General features: G+C 38.6%; 2 protein-coding genes and 1 long non-coding RNA gene across 3 annotated transcripts; 2 read left to right on the top strand and 1 right to left on the bottom strand.

The window, feature by feature from the left end:
- Window positions 1-3,245: 3,245 nt before the first annotated feature.
- On the top strand, window positions 3,246-5,540 carry LOC106676474 (myelin-associated glycoprotein-like). Its single transcript, XM_014413167.3, has 4 exons — window positions 3,246-3,284; window positions 3,380-3,461; window positions 3,591-3,974; window positions 5,209-5,540. Exons 1-4 carry the CDS (start codon window positions 3,246-3,248, stop codon window positions 5,538-5,540), a joined length of 837 nt encoding a protein of 278 aa, XP_014268653.3.
- Window positions 5,541-5,636: 96 nt separating this feature from the next.
- LOC143420493 (uncharacterized) lies at window positions 5,637-10,191 on the top strand. The gene is made up of 5 exons (XR_013100321.1): window positions 5,637-5,855; window positions 6,745-6,826; window positions 7,400-7,439; window positions 7,600-7,712; window positions 9,605-10,191. It is a non-coding gene; the product is annotated as an uncharacterized LOC143420493 (long non-coding RNA).
- An 8,615-nt stretch (window positions 10,192-18,806) lies between these two features.
- LOC101480687 (myelin-associated glycoprotein-like) lies at window positions 18,807-22,475 on the bottom strand. Its single transcript, XM_076888763.1, has 7 exons — window positions 22,433-22,475; window positions 21,756-22,133; window positions 21,166-21,471; window positions 20,811-21,071; window positions 19,379-19,651; window positions 18,937-19,018; window positions 18,807-18,843 (listed from the first exon to the last, which is right to left on the bottom strand). Exons 1-7 carry the CDS (start codon window positions 22,473-22,475, stop codon window positions 18,807-18,809), a joined length of 1,380 nt encoding a protein of 459 aa, XP_076744878.1.
- Between the last annotated feature and the right edge of the window lie 1,004 nt (window positions 22,476-23,479).

The following is a 23,479-nucleotide window of genomic DNA, read 5'->3' as shown; positions in this document are numbered from 1 at the left end:
TATGATTCTGATTGTTTCAGGATGACCTGCCATTATCCAGTGACACATCTGCTTACCTGCATCTTTTCCTCGTTTCTCCTCCTCTTCTTTTCTCTTTTTTCTAAACTGAGGACCTGATGGCTTTGAACTTTTCTTGTTCATCTTCCATTGGTTTTCATTTTGCACTCCAGTATGAACACCCATCCCCCAACTCAGGGATCACCACAACATAACCTAATAGACCTACACCCTAGTTCACAGATTTGCTTTGTCTAAGGTTTATTTCTGGGATTTCAAATCAAGAATACATAATGGGCTTGGATTTACAACATTATGAATGAAATGTGCTCTATTTGCAAGCAGCAGGTCTCTCCTCCCCTGTCGACAGGTTGTGTGTGAGACTTTAAATCATCAAACTGTAAATTATACATTTTAAATTGTTATTGATCCCTTCACTCCTAGTCCTAAAGTGTATATTTATTTTCTTACTCTTCTTATATTTGTTGTTCGTTTACTTGCACTGCTGTAACTGAAGCCTCGTCGTCTCGTCTCTATACATACTGGACTGTATAGCGGAGATGACAATGAAGTTTACTTTGACTTCAGCACAGCAGCAAGCAGGCGCACTTTTCGCATACAGAATTTCGAAAAAAACATCGGTGCAAATTATAAGTCTGTATCATGATGTCTGGTGTTTTCGTGTTTGTTGGTTTGTTTTTATTTTGTTTTATTTTGCGAGTTGGTTATTAGATGCTGCTCCAGCCAGCCAGAGAATCCCTCACCGCCCCGCCCTCTCCTCCCTGAGCCGCAAGCAGCAGGCGCACCTCGCAAACGGAGGGCACCCTTACTCCCAGCAAACTCCAACCCATCTTGCCTCAATGACTACCGCCCAGTAGCACTCACCCCCATCATCACTAAGTGCTTAGAGCAGCTGGTCCTAGCACACTTCAAATCCTGTCTCCCCCCCACCCTGGACCCCCACCAATTCGCATACTGCCAGAACAGGAGCACAGAGGATGCAGTCTCCATCGCACTGCACTCTGTCCTCTCACACCTGGACAACAACAACACCTACGCCAGAATGCTGTTTATAGACTTCAGTTCAGCATTCAATACAATCCACCCCTCACAACTCATCAGGAAACTGACAGACCTGGGCATCAGTTCCCTCATCTGCAAATGGTTACTGGACTTCCTGACCAACCGCCCCCAACATGTCCGGCTGGATAACCGCTGCTCATCTACCATCACAATGAACACCGGTGTACCACAAGGCTGTGTGATGAGCCCTTTCCTCTACTCCCTCTTCACCCACGACTGCAGACCTGCTGATGGTTCCAACACCATCATTAAGTTTGCAGATGACACCACGGTGATTGGCCTCATCAGTGACAACGATGAGGCCGCCTACAGGGAGGAGGTGGATCGTCTGGCTGAGTGGTGCGACACAAACAACCTGCTGCTTAACACAGAGAAGACCAAGGAGCTCATCGTGGACTACAGGAGGAATGCTGACCCACATCCACCCATCCACATTAAGGGGACGGCTGTGGAGCGTGTGAGCAGCTTCAAGTTCCTGGGAGTCCACATCTCCGAGGATCTCACCTGGACGACCAACTGCTCCAAGCTGGTCAAGAAGGCTCACCAGCGCCTCTTCTTCTTGAGGACTCTGAGGAAGAACCACCTGTCCTCAGACATCCTGGTGAACTTCTATCGCTGCACCATCGAGAGCATCCTGACCAACTGTATAACAGTCTGGTACGGGAACTGCTCTGCCTCGGACCGGAAGGCGTTGCAGAGGGTCGTGAAAACTGCCCAGCGCATCGCCGGAGCACCACTTCCTGCCATAAAAGACATCTACAGGAAGCGGTGTCTGAAAAGGGCTGGGAAAATCATCAGAGACCCCAGTCACCCATCACATGGACTCTTCACCCTCCTGCCCTCTGGGAGGCGCTACAGGAGCCTCCGGACTAAGACCACCAGGTACCGGAACAGCTTCTTCCCCACAGCTGTCAGACTCCTGAACTCTGCCTCCTGACATCTGACCCACTTAACTCATGCACTGAACATACACACACCCACAATGGACAACTGTACCCTCAAACACACAATAATAACATGGAGTGAACCACCACTCACAACCACTAGCACTTTATATAGCCTCTGTAGAAACTATCTACACCCTCACTTATCTTAACTGCACTACTGTATAGCCCTGTGTAAACAATCATTCTATACATACGATAATTTTTAACCCTACAACTGTTTACAACTTGCATAGTTCCCATTTCTGTATAGCTGTATATCTCAGATTTCTGTAAAGTTATTTATTTCATATTCTGTATAGTTTTTCATATTTATATCCTGTCCATAGCCTGTACATAGCTTGTACTCACTACAGCCTGTACATACTTATAGTTATAAAATATTCACAACATACTTCATACCGTGTACATTATAACATACCATAATAGACCCATTTCTGTAATATACTTACATATCTATATTATTGCTAATATATATTGTAATATATCTATATCACTAAGCACTTCTGGATGGATGCAAACTGCATTTCGTTGCCCTGTACCTGTGCATGTGCAATGACAATAAAGTTGAATTCTATTCTATTCTATTCTATTCTAAATGGGCGATAGAAAACCGATGCCATTCCCAATATGCGCTGGCTGATGTCGGGGCAGCATGAGTACGAGCAATTTTTTATATTTTTTTTGCCGATGCCCCTGATGCCGCCCCGGGCAACTGCCCGTGTCGCCCGTATCAAAAACCGCTACTGCTCCTGATGATAAGTGACGTTCATATTGGGATTTTTTAAAAAATATTTTAACTAAGGTTAAGTTTGCAGGCTCTGAAGGATTGACGTTAAAAAAATCTTTTAGGTTGTGAATGTGAGTTCAGAGTGGACGTTAAAAATAGATTGACGTCATATCCCCTGTTTCAGCTTTTAAGCAGGAAGGACACAGTTGATTGTATCGTGTGGTTTAGTCAGTGGATATCTCAGTGCTTGCTTCTTTCTCAAATGATGACCACTAGTTTACATCGATTATTGTAATTTTGCTTCATTTCACTCTAAAACTGTGAGACTAAATGGGGACTTGTTTGGTAAGGAAACATTTTATGCTTTTATTTAACGAAACTGAAGTTTTTATTTTGTGATTGTTCTTTTAGTGCACTGACAGACACATTTATGTCATTTTCTTTCCTGGTGATTTAGTTTCACTCATTTCACATGTCAGATGTTGTTAACAATGGTTCCTTATGATGACAGCTCGTATTGCACAGAGGAAGTTTGGATTAAGAATTTGTTTTAAAGAAATATGAATAATCTCTTCAAAATCCATAATTCAAGTGATTAAATGTCTGATTTGTGTTTTTAATTCAGGGTTTCAACAACAGCATCAACAAGTTCCTGTGTGTGAACATGGTGACAGTCAGCATGTTGCTGATTGTCCTCTTTGTTCCAGGTGAACTGTTAGTTCAGTCATTCACAGACATGGAGTCATTTTACAATCTGAACTTTATTGACAAACAAAATCTGAAAGGCCAGTGAAGATAGAGTCAACAATTTATTAATCATGACACTGTATTTACAGGTGTTTTGGCTGATTGTGCTGATCAACCAGCACTCTTCATAACTGCACCAAAGAAGCTGGAAGCACTGAGTGGATCTTGTTTGCAAATCCCATGTAGCTTCAGACCCAAAGACGAACCAAAATTTATCAGCACAAGTGAAACTTTTGGAGTGTGGATTAAAAACAATTCTTATATTACCAAAATCAAAAACAATGTGATCTTCAACAGTAGTGGAGCAGTTAGCACCTATCCAATGAGTATTACTGGGAACCTGAGTCAGAGAGACTGCACCACTCTGTTTTCTAATTTAACCACCACCTACACAGACACATACTTCTTCAGAGTAGAGAGTGAACCATTCAAGGCAACAGCTTCTTGTGATCCTCTTCAAATAACAGTCAGAGGTGAGTTATTTTTAAAATAAATGAATGTTTAATAACAAAATGACAATAAAACACATTCAAATAGATTTCTGTATTCTAAAATATAATTTTTTCAGCCTAAAAGTTTCAATACAGTCACAGTGATTTTCCTGATTTACATTTTATTTCTTAACTGTACAGGATTCTTTCTGAAGCAGTCAATATATATCAATATACTGTTTTTATTGTGTCATAACATTTTGAAAACAGTTTCAGAGTGTGACAGGTCTGTACAGAACACAGTATCGTTTAAAGCCAGTTCTAATCTCCGTCTCACTTCATGTAAAATAATTCCAACTAGACGAAGCAAGAATGGACTTTTAACTTCCATTTCTGCATCCAGCTCTACTGATGGCTTTCAGAAGTGTTCCTGAGCTCACGCACTGATTCTTTTGACAGAACTGTGTGTGTTCAGTGCAGTTTGACCTGAGGCCATGAAGATCACAGTCATTCAGTAATGATTTTGGGATTTTTACAACTTCTGCCAATTTGGTTTAAACTGTCCATTCCCTTAACATATTTACTACTGACAGGCTTCACTCCTTTTATGTCCATGCATGTTAACCCTATAATGCCCTTTGTATCATAACCTCTATCTCATCAACATGATCAATATTTGCCATAATTTCAAAATGTTATGGACAAAACTGTTTTTTTTAAAAAATGAACATTGTTTTTAACAAACAGTTGCCACGTATCTTATGCAATACAAAAAAATATAATAAATATTTAATAAAAAATATATCATGATATAGCAAACAAAATGTGGATTTTGTTATAAGGGTTTATAAACATCTCATTTCTAAAAAAATCTGAATTTTCTGGCTATTTTTTGATGGGTTGGGTCTTACAGGGTTAATAATAACAATTATTTGTAAGATATGAAAAGATGACAAAACAAATATCTTAATGAGATAAAAAGTAATCTGAAATCAAAATAAATTGAATAAAGTCAAATAGAAATGATAATACACATCATAAAAATATTTGAAAATCAAAACAAAAACAATGCACCAGCAAACATGTGACAGTGGAGTGGTTCATAATCACCGTGTAAAGTGTAGTGTGCAGTGCAATGCAGTACACTGGATTAGAGTGTGTTAAGTGTAGAGTTTAAATAAATTGATAACAGAACAAATGATTCTACATTAGAAAGATATAGTGTATTATATACTGTATTTATTTGTATGTATTTGCAACATATTTGAAACCACAGATTCTCCTTGGAGGCCCAATATTACAATCCCAGGTGATCTGAAGGAGAAGGAGTCTGTCACTATAACCTGCTCAGCTCTCACTCCCTGTCCACACTCCCCTCCTCAACTCACCTGGAATCTCCAACAAGACTCTCACAACAAAATAGAGGAAAACACAGATGGAAGCTTTACAACTAAAATCCAGCAGACCATCACTCTGTCAGACACACATGATGGAAAGAAGATCAGCTGCTCTGCCAGATACCCTGTGAACCAAGGAAAAGACACCAAGACAGCAGAGACAGAAGAGACTCTCAGTGTTTCATGTAAGACAATCAGAGTTTATTGTTGAACTGGATCCTATAGGACAACATGATTTGTGTGATATGTCTTTGTTTGTTTGTTTCTCCAGATGCTCCTAAAGACACCTCAGCATCCAGCAGTCCATCAGGTTTGGTGTCAGCAGGCAGCTGGGTGAACCTGACCTGCTCCAGCAGAGCCAAACCTCCAGTCAGCAGCTTCACCTGGTTCAAGAAGAGCAGAGATGGAGCTGTGAAAGTATCTGAAGGAGAGATTTACAGCTTCAATGTAACAGATGGAGGAGTTTATTACTGTGTGGCCACTAATGATCTGGGTAATCAGACATCAGCAGAGCTTCATCCAACAGGTAAATGCAGACAGCAGCACAAGAATCAATCATTTATTAATATTAATAAACTGTATGCAGAATTGTGATTAACAGGTTTGAATTTATTGAAGAAAGTTTGGTGAGAATAATGGGAACACATCCATATTTACAGAAATGAAAGCACTGTCAACAGGATCCAAGAGCTTTAAGTCATCCTCAGAAAATTCAAGCCCAAATAGAAGAAACAGAAGTGCCCATAATACATTAGTATCAACTGCTTGCTTGTCTTCTTCTGGTCAGATTCATTGCCCTAATGCACAGAATGCTTTATTGTCTATTGAACTGAATGAAGTGACTTGATATCAATTAGGCCACGCAGAGGATGAAGTAGGGAGAACTGCTTTGCTGACTCATTCTTAAATAGACCAGCAAACAATCCAGCTTCCATTCATTTTCCATTGAGCATTTATTCCATATTTCAGTCATCCATCCACTTTGCAGTCAAGCGCAAGCACATGCAAGCTACTTGAGGGCAATCTAAAGAAGGCAAGGCATTTGACATGCACAAACGAACACAGTCAGCAAAAGAAATACAGTCTATTAAATCTATCATTCATTAAAACCTCCCACATGAACCCAAATCCCTGGAATAGACATACAACACCATGCAGACACAACCTTATCACCACAAAGTTTGTGGCCCCAACATTGAATATGATGCTGTTTTAAATAAGACATGAAATTATTGATTGAGATCATTAAGTTAATAGGAAAGCTTTCACTCTCTTAACATTTGATTGAATGTAAATAGATTAAACCATTCACAGCAACTTGAACATTTAAGTTACCTTCAGATAAGCCTGAACACTCAGTGACAAACATGATATTTATCAAAGTGCATTTGTCACTAACCTTTTTATATCTGCAGGAACACATCAGCCTTTATCATGGTCTGCTGTAGGAGGGATCACTGGGATCATCGTACTCATCTGTATGGTTTTTGTGTTTTGGTAAGACTCTAAGATCAACATCCAGTCCAGATTTATTCCATCCGTGGAATATCGAATTTTGTCTCACTTTTCTTTATCTTGTGATATTGCTTGAAACTGTCAATGGTTTCATTTTGACTGAACTTTTAACTAAAACCAGTGGAAGTGTTGAGGTATATCTTTAAGTTTATAGCTTCAGTATTTCAGTTTTTGTATCACTGAGAAAACAAAGCTACAGATGTGAAGTTTCTTCAGATTGTATCATAAGATGCTGAAATATTCCACAAAATAGAAATATTTTTTCATGCAAATGATGATAGGATGCATTTTATCGTTCCTGTGTGTCTGAAGTTCCCTTTGTGAGTTTCTAAGTTATGTAATTAATTAATTGCACAAGATTCATAAACATATTTTGAAGAGTGTAAACACGTAACCATTTATTTTGCAATGAATGTGTTGCTGTGATGGATTCTGGACTGACCTGTTCAATTAAGCTGGTAGGAAATGTTTCAGGTAGATTGCTCAAGACATCATTATTATTATTATTATTATTATTATTATTATTTCTGATGATTACATCTCTGTAACTTCTAGGCGACTAAAATCAACACGTCAAGCTTCACATCAGGCACAGGTAGGAAACTGACTCTGATGATTGTAGTTTTTACATGTGCACTCATAAAATGAAGGCTTAGCGTGACTGTGCTCAAAAACAGATTTTAGATGTTAGTATCACCTTATTGTATCCTCAAGCTCTTCATAGCATTTCAAGTTTGGTGCGTTTTATTTCACAGAGTTTGTGTCAAGAAAATGAGGACAGCCATTATGAAGAGATTTTCTTCTCCAACCAGAGACCTTCTTTAGACTGAATGTAGACAGCAAGTAGGCAACAGTGTAACACAGACAGGTAATCGAGGTGCTTCAGTACCTATGTAATTAGCAGGCTGCACATCTGGAAAGGCACCATCACTGCTGATGCATATTACAGCAAGATGAATCACATAATGTATCTATTACACCTGCTTGAACTCATAGTAGAAGAATCTGGGCGATGCACTGGTCTGCCTGCAGTCCAGGCCTGGAAACATTTGGCACATTTTGGAACCAAAAATATGACAAACTGAACACTGTTGAACCCTATGACACAAGAAAGGGACAACAATCTTTTCCAAAAAGTTTCACAAATGCTCTCCTCTGTTCCCCGAGTTTTACTGACTGCTGTTAAAAGAACAGGAAATGCTGAATGTGTCTGTTTTTTGGGGGGAACAATCAAACTCAGTATGACCTTTTTCTGTCTCTGAAAATAGTATATTTCCTCTCTTTAACCATTTGATATGTGTTCTATGTTCTGCTGTGAATAAAATATAAACTTATGAGATTTTGTTACGCCCCAGTCTAGGGGTACAGGAACGTAACATAAGAGTTAAAAAAAAGAAGTGATCCCGCCCTGGGCCCCAAAGCCACACAGAGAAAAAACAATTTCTTAGTGAACAGTGGTTTATTGTGCCTAAACTGAAGCGTGACTTCTGGGGTGAACAAAGGGCAAAATAACAAACAAAACCAGCTTAATCAGTCAAGAAGGTGCTACCTGAACCTTACATGATGAAAAGAACAAACAAAACACAAATGCTACGCCTAACTCCCTAACTGAATAAACAGAAGGAAATAATACAGAAAACAACAAGGCAGCTCACCACTTCGGCTTCAGTGACTATTTACAAGTGCTATTTACAAGTGAAGGCTAATTTACACACTATATTCAAAGCTCTGTAAGTCACGGGAATCACAAATATTACAGCGTTTGGAGGCCAGGGTCAGGTCTGCTGCTGCTGTCAGTGGCTGCCCCAACTGCTAGTGAGGGATTTTGAAAGCAACCACATGATCAGGGGACCAATCGGCAGCCGTCAGCTTATCCAATCAGGGACCTGCAGAGACTTAAAGACACAGACAGAACAAGAAACGGCTACCAAGACACATTATGGCCAGGGCCGTAACAGATTTGCAAATCATTTAATTCTGTTTTCAATTTACATCTTACAGCATCCCCAGAGTTTTTTTTTAGAACTGGGTTTGTAGAAAATTGCTACATTGTATAAATTGCACCCATGAATTTAGATTATTATATATTGTTTCAAAAAGATCCTGACTTCAGTACCATATTTGTTATAGTTTACTTTTATTTATTATTGCATATCTGTAGATGTTGTCAATAAGACACTGACAAATCCTAGCAAACTGTAGCTGAAGCAAAGGTAGTTTTAGGAACTGAAATGCTCACTTTTATATGAAAACATGATTTACATGAAAAACACTTACCGTATAAAAGAAAAAAAAATGGAACATTGACTGACATGTAACATATAACAACTTATGTAATGTAGAGTTAAATAGACGAGTGGCAGAAGGTGCACTCTGATGAACTATGCAGAAGGACAATCTGAAAAAGACAGGAGACTGCAAGTTGGTGGCAGGTGAGAATGCAGCTAGGCAGCATCAGTAGTCTGTAGGATGACTTTTACATGAAGAAAAGAAATCAGGTGAAGGCAAAATTTAAATAGTGTAAGTTCAAAAAAGAATAATGTTGCACAGAGTTCAGGCGTTTTAGTTGACTGAGCTAAATCTGGTAAATTACTTAAGAAACATAAAATGCAATTAAACTTCCTGTTTTTCAATTTTACTCTATTGGCAAAGCATTGAGGATTTCTGTGACTGTCTTCAGTAAGAACTGTTTGTTCTAATATTATCAAAATCAAGTGAATGAGCCTTTTCCTCCAGTTTTTTTTTTTCATTTCACGATAGGTGTGAGTCTGTCTCTTCAGGAAGCAGCCTAAACAGCAGAAAATGAAGATGCTCATTATGATGAAACTGAGTTTTTGAAGCAGAAACCTGGACCTTGTTTAGACTGAGTGCAGGACAGCACGCAGCAGCAGGATGTGATGTTTTAACAGTTCAAAATGTGCAAGGCTAAAAAAAGCCAGTGCAGAAGAAATGAGTGTGGACATGTATTGCACAGATGTTGTACAGAGAAATGTTGTTTTGTAGTTCATCTCAGGTAACCTGATAAGAATCAGGATGTTTGTGTCCGATCCATATATAGTTAGATAATGGCAGTGAACTAAAAAAACAAAACAAAAAAACCCTCTTTTAAATGAGGCATTAAAGTGATGTCACACTAGCAGTTTACTTCCTGTGAAATATTTTTGTTGTGTGCTTCCTATCTGTGTGTATTTTTGTTATGGAACATATTACATGTTTTAAATTCTGCTAAAATGAAGATGAAGCACACTTGTTATTTTTAATAACAAGCTTTGCACGTAATTGAAACATAAAATTCTCTTTTTGCATTTATTGACCTAAAATGTTGTGTGTTGGGCTGAGAGGCAACAGTAGTGACAACTTCACAATACTTGTGCATCCAAAGCTTACAGATACAATGTGATACTCGTACTGAGTGATGTGTATTCTGTAAAATGTTATGCACATTTCGAATAACCAACGTTAATAAAAAAGTGCTTGGGCTTGAGTAATTGCAGACTTAAGACCTTTCTGACTTCATCTATCACAGGACAGTATTATTCTTGCATTTTTTTATAATTAGCCCATAATTTCATGTCTATAGCAGCTTTGCAACTAAAACTAATTGACCTAAAGCACCTGTACTATGTATTCTCCCTGCATCTTGTGGTGGTGTAGCTTGTAAATATTAACTGATGATACAATGTGACATTCATACTTGAAGTTAGTAATTATATTCTGTAACCTTAGGTTTTGAATGAGGGAAGTTAGAAAACTTATTCTCAGAGTGACGGAGTCATTTTAGACTTTCAAGAAACAGTATTGACTGACTTCCTCTTTTACAGGATATAAACAGAAAGAACAAAATGCGAATTTCTGAGGTCAGATGGCCCAGGATGTGAGTGGTCGTTAAGGCGTCTGGGGAGGGAACTCAAAACTGGATTATAGATGGCAGACAGTTGGTGTCATAAACCACCGCCTCTTTCTTTGCAAGCTCCTTTGACTACGATGACCTGGATGACTGAGAACCTTCACAGACATTCTGGACATTAGTTTTGTAAATAAACTTGTGAACTCTTTCTCCAAAGAGCTCGAGTCTGTGCCTGAATCCATTCACACAATTCACAAATGTACATAAAGTAAAAAAAACAAAACAAAACATAACATACTTACAGCCATGAAATAACACATAAGGATAGAGTTGGGTTCAAAGAGACTGTTCAATCAAGACGGCACATGTGAGAATTACTTTCTGATCCTGGCTCTGCCAAGTCCTGATTGGTTACTGCAACTATGACCCGAAAAATACAATAGCACCACCTGCTGGTGAGTTTTAATCTCTGGCAGCACACAGCTGGTTAGGTAATATTAAGAAATATTTTATTTCTTAGCTTTGCTGTATGTTCAGTTCTACAAAGATAGAATCTTAACTTAATTTAGAAAGAAAACCAAAAACCCGAGGACAGAGCCAGCTCTTCATGCAGTTTTTTTGTATACCTGATATCCCTATGTTGGTTTTGTCCCTGCATTATAATGTGATTGGTCAGTGGAATGTTGATTTAACTGATTAGTTCTGGAAAGTGAGTTAAGAAACACAAATTGTGGCAAAGCATTAAAGTTTTGGTTAGTCTTCAGTAAAAGCATGTTATTTTTATAGTATCATAATGAAGTGGATAAAGGTATTCCTCCAAATCTTCATTATACTTTAAATTTGGTCTGTTTGATTTAATAGAATCTTCAATATTTTAGGATTTGGGGGTAAATTTATAGTTTATCATTAACAGTGGAAAGTAACTATATTATTTGGATTGTTGAAGTGATTGTTAGGAAAAACTTCTTCTTTTGCCTGTTACACTGATATACCAAATTTGCCTGCATAAATACATCATGGCGCATGTGTGGTCATTCAGTCAGTTGAGAATTGATGATCGTAAACTGAGTTATATGTGAAGCTGTTTCAACTCACACAAACTGACACATTTATTCTTAATGACAAAAAATATCCCGTTGAAAATCACTGAAAATGCCATTTTTGATCACACATTTATCTTAATCTCATCTAATATATTCCTTTATATTAAAATTTTATTTTGGTATACTTGCTCTTAATTTTTATATTCGTCCACGAGGAGGAGCGTTTACCATTCAAGCATGCAAATGTTGACACTTTTTACTGTGATGTTGAATAATGGTGTGTGTGTGTGTGCTCATCCTACTTCTCCCTCCTACAATAGACTGGGGAGCACTGGCTTGACCTGAGATACATGTAGGATGAATTCACATGGACATAGGGAACTTTAATCTGACTGCTTATTACGGCCCCAAGTTCATAGGGACCAATGTAGCGTGGGGATAGCCTGTGGAAGAGAGATTTTAGGGGAATGTCCTTGACAGATAGCCATTCATGTTGTCCTGCAGTGTGCCTGGGAGCTAATGTATGTAATCAGTGTGCATAAAAACACTAATGGTCAACTGCTTTTGGCAGTGCCTCCCAAGTCATTCAAAAGGAGAGAGACCAATGGAGGATGAGGTGACACAAGAATTTCACTCACATGTGCTGTACCAATGTACCTGCACATGTGATGTGACAATAAAAGTGATTTGATTTGATTTGAGTGAACTGTGATGTCAGAGATTTACAGTTAACAAACAGTCAGGTGAATAAACAACAATGAGACACTTGTGTAGGTTAACGTGCTGCACGGGTGAAAAGCTCAGAGCAAATCACACCGAACTGCAGTATTCGTTTATTTTTATAGGTTACATCGTCAATATGCAAATATAATCACATTTCCTGTCACGCAGGTCCTGATGTCTGTCTGCATGCAAGCTGTGTGTGTGTGTGTGTGTCACAGAGTATGTGTGTTGCAGGTCAATTTCTAAGAATAATATAATGCAAGTCAACTTCTGCGGATATGTATTTCTGTGCTGGTCTCTTGTCAGTGTCACAGGCTCAGAAAACTGTGTCTGGTGAAATATGTATAACATAACTTTTGAAGCATAAGCAAATAAAACAATAAAAACTCCCTGACATGTGAGCATACTCTACCCAGGGGAGATATCAGGGCCAGGTTGCCAGTGTGACAAAGTGGTCAATGAGGTTATTTGAAAAAGTAAAACATGACAACGCAACCTCGGGGAATTTCACCCCCATGAAATACAGTGTTTTTAAAACCAGAAAACGATTACACACGTTCAAAGATGCACAACAGAGGCAGACTGGCTCTATTATTAATATATCTTCAATTATATTTGTAAAAATAAAAACAAGGAATAAAACAACAAAAGTTGACTGTGGTACAGCCCATTCTGTGATAGTTTGCTAAATTAAATAAAACTATATATTGAACTGGACTTACCAGGAGCTGAGGACCAAACGAAACTCACATGTAAAATCAAGTCTACACCCCAGGTGCTGTACAACAACGGAAGTGTGGAAAACGATTCACCACCGGAGGTCCCACAGCTACTGGTATGTCCTCAGTTCACTGCAATAAAAACAAAAACAAAACTCATTAAAGGTCACAAAAACCTTAAAGTACACCGAACACCAGCATTGCACACACTGACAAAGGACTATGTATATTTCAAAATTTAATTAAAAAAAGAAACCACTTAAACGCACGCACACAAACAGACACACACACACACACACACAACCAGCACAATCCACGGGCAAAGGATCACTCCAGACAGGCTACGTGGGCACAAGTATGAACAATATTACAAAGTAAAACTGTAGATAAAACAGTTTTACTGTCTTGTCTGGAGAAGACCAGACAAGACAGGAGTTCTTCTAGGAGCTCAGTTAGGATTTTTTGTTTAGAAGGTTAGGTAAGTGAATTGTCTTTTGGTTGGTTTTCATTTGACAATGACAGAAAGGATCACAGATTTACCAGAGGAGACAGGTAAGGCAGTGACGAAATCAAAGGCAATATGCAACCACGGCTTGAACCCCAAGCAATCACACCAAAATGTGATTTGTGCTAGAGAAGTGTAGTTGGATGATAACAAAGAGAAAGTAGTCAGAACTGAGGGGATTGCACTACTAGAAGGAAAAATTGCACACAAATGAATCCAGGCGATCGATACCTATAACCTACCACTCATCAAAAACCAGGTGGCCAAACGAGGAGACATAAGCCACTGGTATCAAGACAAGAAAGCTCCTTATAATGCATGCAGGGTTTCACCAAGTCCAGCACCCTGAGACTGTACACTAAGTGGAAGGAAGGGGTCTGAGGACTGGTGAGTGTCAGAACCACCATCCAGGATGAAAATACAAACATCCATGAATACATCAGGAAGATGGCCACAGCTGACCTACTTAGTGAATACCTCAGGCAGCAGAAACCTGAGAAAGAAATGGTGCAGGAAGAGGAACCATCATGAAAGGCACCTGCCTTTCCAAGTATTCATATTTACATATATAGATCTCATTCATAGTTAATCTCTTTTTTACTCTAAAGTTGTATTTTTTGTCTCCCATTTTAAACTTCAGCATGTTTATATAATTCCAGACACCACCCACAAAGCAGCAAAAAGAGACCGCATTAGAAAAACATTTTGAAGATGACGACAGCAAGCCTTTGTCCTTACAGCAACAGCAACACCAGCCCCTCATCTGTAGCACATAGAATGGATCAAGAATCCAACTGTATAGAAGGCTTCTTCCTATTCCAACCAAGGACAGCACCACCCTCTGGTAGAGGATGAAGAAGGCCACATATTAATAATAATATTAATGCAGTGAGGTGTATAGACAGAAAGTGAAAGAGAAAGATCACTGAAGTAGAAATACTCAATGCATCATGGGAATGCCACAGCAGCCTACACCTATTGTATCAAAGTTAGAGGAGGATTCAGGGTCACCTGATCCAGCCCTAACTATATGCTTTAGCACAAAGAGAAGTTTTAAGCCTAATATTAAAAGTAGAGATAATGTCTGTCTCCTGAATCCAAACTGGGAGCTGGTTCCACAAAATAGGGGGCTGAAAGCTGAAGGACAAATAAAATGTGATGTCATCTGGATACCAGTTAAAATGTATCAAGTTACAAGTTTTATTGTCATATACAAATAAACAGTGTAGCCACATTTACCCGTAATGAAATTCTTTGGTTCGTGCTCCTCAGCTTTACGTGAACATATAGAAGTGTGCAGTTATAGAAAAAAATCCGGATCGGCTACATCTTCCTCATGCAGCGCTGTCTGTCTGCTGATCCTGCATCGCTGGCAATTCAGACCTGGTGATGCGCTGTGCTGATCTCCCCACTCTTTGCAGAGCTTTGCAGTGCGGAGCGTTACAGCTGCACACCTGGTGGTGATGCAGCCAGTCAGAATACTTTCAATGGTGCATCAGTAGAAGTTTTTAAGTATTCTGGAGTTCATGCCGAATCTTCTCAGGCGCCGCAGGAAGAAGAACTGCTGTCTTGCTGCTTTTGTGATAACACCAACATGGTGTGACCAACTCAGATTCTCGCTGTTGTTGATACCTAGGAATCTAAAGCAGCTGACTCTCTCCACCTCTGCTCTTTCGATGTGGATGGAGGTGTGACCTCCTCTCTGAAGTCTCCTGTAATCCTCGATGCGCTCCTTGGTTTTGTTGTCGCAGCACCATGGTATCAGGGCTGTAGCAGAATTCCATCTTTTCTTTGTTTTCTTTCTTTGTTTTCTTTCTTTTCACCTGTCCCCTGCATTGCTTTCCTGAGTGCATACTGGGATGTTTTGTATTCACCTGGGTCTCTGGGTTTAAAGGCGGTAGTTCACGCTCTGAGTGCTGCACGGACCTCTCCTTTAACCCACGGCTTCTGGTTGGGGTAAGTTCGTACATTTGCCTGTGGTATGACGTCATTGATGCATTTTCATTTGTAAATAAAGTCTGTTACATACTCAGCATAATTGTTGATGTTGTTGTCAGCGGCAGTCCGGAAGACTTCCCAGTCTGTGATGCTGAAGCAGTGACGTGGGGCGCTGTCTGATTGGTCGGTCCAGTATTGAACCGAACGCGACATGGCTGCTCACTTTTCAGCTTGCAGCAGAACCGAGGAGTGATCTGATTTGCCGAAGGTCAAACATGGTCCAAAATGTTCCCACTATGCCTTCTGATGATACTGCCTAAAGGAAGCATGTATAATGTAAACAGAATTGGTCCTAACACAGAACTCTCTGTGGATGTGATATTGATAATGGAATCGGAGTGTGCAGAGATGCCCCTGACACAATCCAGCACATAACAGCAGGGTACAAGATGCGACAGAGGCATCAGGATCACACTGGAAGATGGGCAGGAAGGGAGTAAGTCGGAGACCAGTGGCCACCAACTTGCAGTCTCCTATCTTTTTTAGATTGCACCTTCTGCATAAGATATAGTCCTCCAATGTGCACCATTTGGCAAAAGGAAACAAATTGGAAAACAAAGTGGTGCCAAAAAACAAAACCCCACATGCACCACGACGCAACCTCCAGCATTAGTCATTTTCAGTGGCTAGCACAACTGTCGCCACTAGGTGGTGTAGGCTACTTGGATGGTAATCACTATGTTGTTGTCTCCCCTCTCAGGACTTTGACTGGACCCATTCATCTACTTCCTAATATAGAATCATGATTAACAAACTGCTGTTGTAGTCCTCCATTTCTTAAGCATTTCAATTTAGAAACAGGAAATGAAAACTTGACTCTGACCTCAAATCCTTTAGATTTATTTCTAAAAGAAGTTGTAAGATGTAAGATGATTGTAAGATGATCCCATGTCTTGGAATAACTACCCAGAGAGCTCACCTGAAAAAAAGCCACAGTTATATTTATGATTATTAACATCTGTGAGTTCAAAACAGTTGAAAAATAAAAAGTATAATAACTATAAGTATTTGTGAGTAAAACTAAAACTGTAAAAATCAAAATCTTAAGATCAGGAAATAAGATCCCCACATGTCAGTGAAGTAAAAGAAAAACAATTAAATAAAAGTTTGAGTGAAATGAAACCAGCTTTTGAACAGCTAAGATAAATCATGCAAACTAGTTTTTATCTTGTCAGAAAGAACATATAGACATGCACTGACTATCACACTGCATAATGCAGTCAGTTTTGTTCTTTCTCCTTTTATCCTGCAAAAGAGGAAGTCAGTCATTACTGTTTAAAATTATTTGCCACCCTCAATGTTCTAACTTGACTCAATCAAAAGCCTCAAAAGCTCAACCTTACAGAACATACATAACAATATGAACTACAGTGTGCTAGGACTTGTTAGTATGTTATTGACTTCTGTCCCAGCTACTGTGCTGACGTTAAGATGCTGTTCTGCTTGTAAAATGTAGCAACTTTCTACAAACCCAGTTCAGAAAAAGTTGACACTGTGTGAAATTGAAATTAAAAATACTGACGGCCGCCAGTGCTTCACTTCATTCTCATAATAAATACACATAGGGTATCATTTTCAAAAACCCCACATTACCTTATTCTCGATTTATTACACTCACAAGATTTTTAGAAAACGTGACATCTCTTTACTTTACCTTGGTCACCAGGATTCGTGCTCATCTGAGATTTTTAGCAGATGCACCTATGGTACGAATTTGAAATCCTGTCAGCCTTTTATGGCTCAGGGGTAAAAACAGAATCCAAAGATTTGAAGTCTCAAACGTTTCCAAATATGCAGGGCTTTGGACTAAATAATGAAAACAAGCCAGATGCAGCATCTGTGTTTTCCAAAATAATTTTTCTGACTTCCACTTTTCCTCAGTCCATTTTAAATAAACTTTTGTTAGGACTAAAACGATCAAATAAAGCTGTTTTTATGATTTTATATAAACATTGCATGTGATCATTAAAGTGTTGGCACTCTGTGTTTTTGAGTCGGATGCTTCATTCAACAAGGTTGTCTTTATGAGTTTTATTTGCCTTTGCAAAGAAGTCAAATGACAGTACAGAGAACATGACGGCACTTTATGTTTTTACAAAGAGCTACAGTAATACTAGAATATATACAGAATCAAAGTATCTACCTGCCAAAGATTACATGATGACAGAAAGAGACAATATGAAGCCTTTCATTCAGTAAAGTCAGCTTGACACACAAGCAGAAGAATCTTATAATACATCTTATGGAGAAATGATGAACATAGACTCTCTTGCATATTTATATCAGGGAGTTCTTTTCTCAAGGTGCATAACATAGGAAGGAGAATATTTAAATCAAGTACACAAACGATTCAAACATTTTTATGGTTTACAATTTCCTGCTAATTGTTACGATATAGCTATGCTGTAAATTTCCCACTGAAGCAAAAATCCCCAGTTAATATTTAAACTTGCGCTAAGTTACGTGGCTCTTGGCAAACTGGACATTTCATATTGAAATGAATTGACGGTGCTTGTGAAACTAACCACACCTATCCTATCAGCACCATTTGGAGATCGCGCCCACACAATATTTTGGTCAGATATAATGCAGAAACTACAGTATTATACCGGTAACACAACTTCGGCTCTTTGCAAGTACCTGCACAGACAGTATGCTAACACGAAGTTAGCCAAGAATCCAGAGTCATGTTAAAGCTGAGTAAATGCTGAACCTTGCCCAGCACCGTGATAAAGGGGGGTGGGGCGTGGGGTGGGGGACGTCCTTTTCAGTGAAGCTACCCACTTTTTGAACATTTGAACCTGGGTGTACTTAAGCAATATACTGCATTACCTTTAAGAAAAGTTCTGTGTAATGTGTAATAACTTTTCTACTTTTTTGAGTATTGATCCCAACACTGATCACAACAAATGAATCAATTCCCATCCTTAGGGAAGGCAGCAGTGGTTTGAGGAGAGATAATTCTGTAATAACATCCCTATAGTCAAAGTAAAATGGTCATACACAGCTGTTGAACATCAAACTATAAACAAATATGTTACATTTTAATGGTTTAGCAGGTAGCATTTATCATCCTGCAGTCACTTTAGTTGATGTGTTGTGATGTTACTCTGCTCATCTGACAGCTCTATGTCTGTTTGTTGGAGCATCTTGATTTGAACCAGCTGAAGGATAAAAACAAATGAGAAACAATTAATCCTTTTTGTTTTAGAGGCGAGTCGTTTCAAATGAGTTTGTCATAGAAACATTTGTCTCACCACTCAAAGATGCTCAGTGTGGTCAAAAGCATTATGATTCCCACAGTCTTCGTTATAGTGTAGACACCAACCAGGTTTCCAGCTGTAATGAAAAAAAGAGTGATGAAAAATAGTGGCAGAATAAATGTTAAAGAGTAACTGAGGTCTGTTAAAGTGAATCAAAGTCAAGAAAACTTTAATTTATGAAACAAACAGTGCAAACAACTGCTGAAGAAGCATTGTTTTGTTTTTAAAATTTCACAGCTGAAAAACAACATGTTGAAAGATGAAGCACAATCTATAAACAAAAAACCATACCGACGCTCACATAAGGCACACTTCTTTTTGTCTCTTGTATAGGTATAACACAAAAAAGTTTGAAAGAAGGAAAAGAAATTATATTAACACTTTGAAATTGGATTCATTAAAGAAAAATAAAATAAAAATCTGTGACTGACTTTACCTTCACAGTAAGTAAGAGTTGAGAGAGCAATGTCTGCTGATGTCTGATTACCCAGATCATTAGTAGCCACACAGTAATAAACTCCTCCATCTGTTACATTGAAGCTGTAAATCTCTCCTTCAGATACTTTCACAGCTCCATCTCTGCTCTTCTTGAACCAGGTGAAGTTGCTGACTGGAGGTTTGGCTCTGCTGGAGCAGGTCAGGTTCACCCAGCTGCCTGCTGACACCAAACCTGATGGACTGATGGATGCTGAGGTGTTTTTGGAAGCATCTGGAGAAAAAGAAATATCCATAGATCAAACTCTGACTGACACACAAAGATGATCAGTGTGCTCACAAGAATTGTGATTCCCACAGTCTTCACTACAGTGTAGACACCAACCAGTTCTGTAATGCAAGAAGATTTCAGAGAAAAGAAATCTGCATGAAATGACAGAATAAATGTTTAACAGTAAATTGTCTGCTGACTGTGTGGAGAGAGGAGGAGACACGCAAAATGAAAACGTGATTGGCTGATTAAAGAACCAAAAACCAAAGGCAAGCCAATTCAATGATAAACAAAAACCTAAACTGGGAAGACTAGAAAGAAAACATTAAATATCTTAAACGTGAAAACTTGGCATGGATACATTAATAACTAGAAACATGACAACAACATAACAGATGACCGGGGACAAGGAATGAATGACAGCAGACCACATGAATACACACAAGGGTCATGATGGAAAAGAGAACACATGGGGAACACAGTTGGGATGAATGAACATAACGACAAGACAGGAGGAAGTAAACTGAACACACAGAACATGGGATGTAAGCCCGTCAAAGTAAAACAGGAAACACGCAGACTAAGACAAACAGGCTTAACATGACGAACCAACGAGGAAAACGTATACTATAAACCCAGACGTAGGGAAATGGAAACTGGAGATGAGACATGGACATAACTAAGCAACAAACAGGACTTGATGGCTAGGGAGAACACATGACAGATGGAAATGAACACAAGGGGAAACATGTAAACAGAGGGAAGAGAGAGAGGAAGAGACGGGGACACGAAGGAAAACAAGGACATCACTGAGACACATAAAGGACAAAAGGGACTTAAACACGGGGGACATGACAAACTTGCACACTGAAGAAATGATACTAACCAACATAGTGGGAGAGACACTGACATGGGAGGAAACAGGGAAACTGAAACTGAAACTAAATTGTAAATTATACAAAATGGAACATAATAATACAAAAAGGGCAGGCAACTCAAATTGTTTTTAATGTTTAAAGGCTGAACAACCACACAGTGATGGATGAAGCTGATTTTTATAAAGTGAAATTCACTCTCTTATCAATTGTGAAGTATATCACAAAGAAAACTTGAAAAAATGAAAATGCATTTTTTTTTTAGAATAACTGGTGAGTAACTTTACCTACAACAGTCATATGAATCTCTGTTGATGTCTGATTACCCAGATCATTAGTGGCCACACAGTAATAAACTCCTCCATCTGTTACATTGAAGCTGTAAATCTCTCCTTCAGATACTTTCACAGCTCCATCTCTGCTCTTCTTGAACCAGGTGAAGCTGCTGACTGGAGGTTTGGCTCTGCTGGAGCAGGTCAGGTTCACCCAGCTGCCTGCTGACATCAAACCTGATGGACTGATGGATGCTGAGGTGTCTTTAGGAGCATCTGGAGAAAAAGAAATATCCATAGATCAAACTCAAATTATATCCTATAAATCATGATATGTTTGCAGGATGAAAAAACAAACTGATTGTCTTACATGAAACACTGAGAGTCTCTTCTGTCTCTGCTGTCTTGGTGTCGTTTCCTTGGTTCACAGGATATCTGGCAGAGCAGCTGATCTTCTTTCCATCATGTGTGTCTGACAGAGTGATGATCTGCTGGATTTTAGTTGTAAAGCTTCCATCTGTGTTTTCCTCTATTTTGTTGTGAGAGTCTTGTTGGAGATTCCAGGTGAGTTGAGGAGGGGAGTGTGGACAGGGAGTGAGAGCTGAGCAGGTTATAGTGACAGACTCCTTCTCCTTCAGATCACCTGAGATTGTAATATTGGGCCTCCAAGGAGAATCTGTGGTTTCACATCAAACACATATTAAAAATGAAGAGGACAAAATCTTTCAAACTAATCATGTAATGCTATCTTCCTGAATTCACATAGAAGTTCAGAAATGTAATCAAGTCCTGAACAAAGCAGCACAGAAATTAAAAGAAAGAAATACATACATCCTTTTAGTGTCAGGATGTTAGTTATGATGATCATTATGTCTTTCATCTAACATTTCCTCAGCAGTTAATTTAATTAAAATTAATTAAAAATAATATGTTACAAAGTATAAACTCACATTTCTTTACCTCTGACTGTTATTTGAAGAGGATCACAAGAAGCTGTCGCCTTGAATGTTTCACTCTCTACTCTGAAGAAGTATGTGTCTGTGTATGTGGTGGTTAAATTAGAAAACAGAGTGGTGCAGTCTCTCTGACTCAGGTTCCCGGTAATACTTATTGGATAGATGCTAACTGCTCCACTACTTTTGAAGATCACATTGTTTTTGATTTTGGTAATATCAGAATTATTTTTAATCCACACTCCAAAGGTTTTTCTTGTGCTGATAAATGTCTGTTCTGCTTTGTGGCTGAAGCTACATGGGATTTTCAAACAAGTTCCACTCAGTGCTTCCAGCTTCTTTGGTGCAGTTACAAAAAGGTCATCATGGCAGTGAGCTGAAGCACCTGTAAGGATAGTTTCATGGTTAACCCATTCACACATTAAATATTGTTAAAAAAATAATAATAAAAAGAATTTTGCTCCCAACAAAACTTTAAACAAACTTTGATCAAATTATTAGTATCATTATGTTTCTGTGTGTGTATGTTTTATGTAGAAACAAACTGACATTTTCCCTCTCGTTTCTACATAAAGCTTTTCAAGACATAAAGAGAAAAAGTCTCTGTTTTCACTTTGCTTGAAGAAACAAATAATATTATAAATGATTCAAAAATGTCTTAGATTGACTAAATAAACAGCTCACCTGAAAAAAAGACGACCATCAGTAACATCCCGACTGTCACCATGTTCAGAAACTCATTCCCTGCATTTGTGAACAAAAATGATTTTTTATTTAAATGATTTCACACATGGAGCTTTTATACTCTACTGGTGTGTTTCAAAACAAGTTAACAATCAAAACTTTTATCAGCAGATTTTCCATTTTTATTACCAAAGATGAAGAAAATCTAAAGAGCTGTGTGATTTGAAACCACTTGAAATAAGAAAACAATAACATAACAGTTCCTGGAAAACTGAAGCATCAATAAATAAAATATGTATGCTTCTCTTAGCAAAAGACGAATAAACAAAAGTTTTTGTGACAAGAAGCAGTAAAATGTTTCCTTACCAAATACACCCAAGTGAAGATCTCACAGTGAGATGAAAATGTTTTTAGTGAAACATTTAGTCAACTTAACATATAAGTCACTAGATTAAAAAGGAGGTACAAAAAAAACATGCAGTTCAAGAAAGTTCAACAAGTCTGTTTTGTCTGGTTGCAAAGCTGCTAGAGGTGTGACACGATGCCCCTGAAATACAGCAGTGAAAAAATCGTCAGTTTTTAGCTTCCTGCAAAAATCCTGTGAAAGAGGAAGTCAGACATGACAGCAGCTTAAGTCTGAAATTACTTCCTCACCCTCAAATACTTTTTACTACCATGAGTTATTCCAAGAATGTATAAGCTGAGAGTAGATACACTCTGTGCCACCACCTGTCTGTGTTAAGCTATTTTCAGTCTTTGAACTGTGAATAAATCCTGCTGTGTGCTGTCCTGCACTGAGTCTAAAGAAGGTCTCTGCTTGAAGAAGCCAGTCTCTCTGTAATGGACGTCTTCATTTTCTGCTGTTCTTCTGCTTCTTGAGGAGACAGACTCAGTGAAATCAAATATACCAAAGTGAATTGTAATGACGAGCTGGAGGAAAACTCTCATGCACTTCATCAAAGGAGCTTGCAAAGAAAAGCGTCTGGACTTCTTTAAGTTGCTTGAAGACGTTTCACCTCTCATCCGAGAAGCTTCTTCAGTTCATCT

Source organism: Maylandia zebra, linkage group LG9, assembly GCF_041146795.1.
Source record: "Maylandia zebra isolate NMK-2024a linkage group LG9, Mzebra_GT3a, whole genome shotgun sequence".
NCBI lineage: Eukaryota > Metazoa > Chordata > Actinopteri > Cichliformes > Cichlidae > Maylandia > Maylandia zebra.
The sequence above is the reverse complement of the archived record's forward strand: the minus strand, read 5'-3'. Positions and strand labels throughout refer to the sequence as shown.

What these genes read in the sequence shown, in the direction of transcription:
- LOC106676474 (XM_014413167.3), top strand. Translation starts at nt 3,246, where the DNA reads ATGGTTCCTTATGATGACAGCTCGTATTGCACAGAGGAA. An exon ending in GATTGTCCTCTTTGTTCCAG is followed by an intron (nt 3,462 to 3,590) that starts GTGAACTGTTAG and finishes CTGTATTTACAG; the next exon opens with GTGTTTTGGCTGATTGTGCT. An exon ending in TCTTCAAATAACAGTCAGAG is followed by an intron (nt 3,975 to 5,208) that starts GTGAGTTATTTT and finishes TTGAAACCACAG; the next exon opens with ATTCTCCTTGGAGGCCCAAT.
- LOC101480687 (XM_076888763.1), bottom strand. Translation starts at nt 22,475, where the DNA reads ATGGTGACAGTCGGGATGTTACTGATGGTCGTCTTTTTTTCAG. An exon ending in AGAGACTCTCAGTGTTTCAT is followed by an intron (nt 21,072 to 21,165) that starts GTAAGACAATCA and finishes CTTTTTCTCCAG; the next exon opens with ATGCTCCTAAAGACACCTCA. An exon ending in AACTCTTACTTACTGTGAAG is followed by an intron (nt 19,019 to 19,378) that starts GTAAAGTCAGTC and finishes TTTTCATTACAG; the next exon opens with CTGGAAACCTGGTTGGTGTC.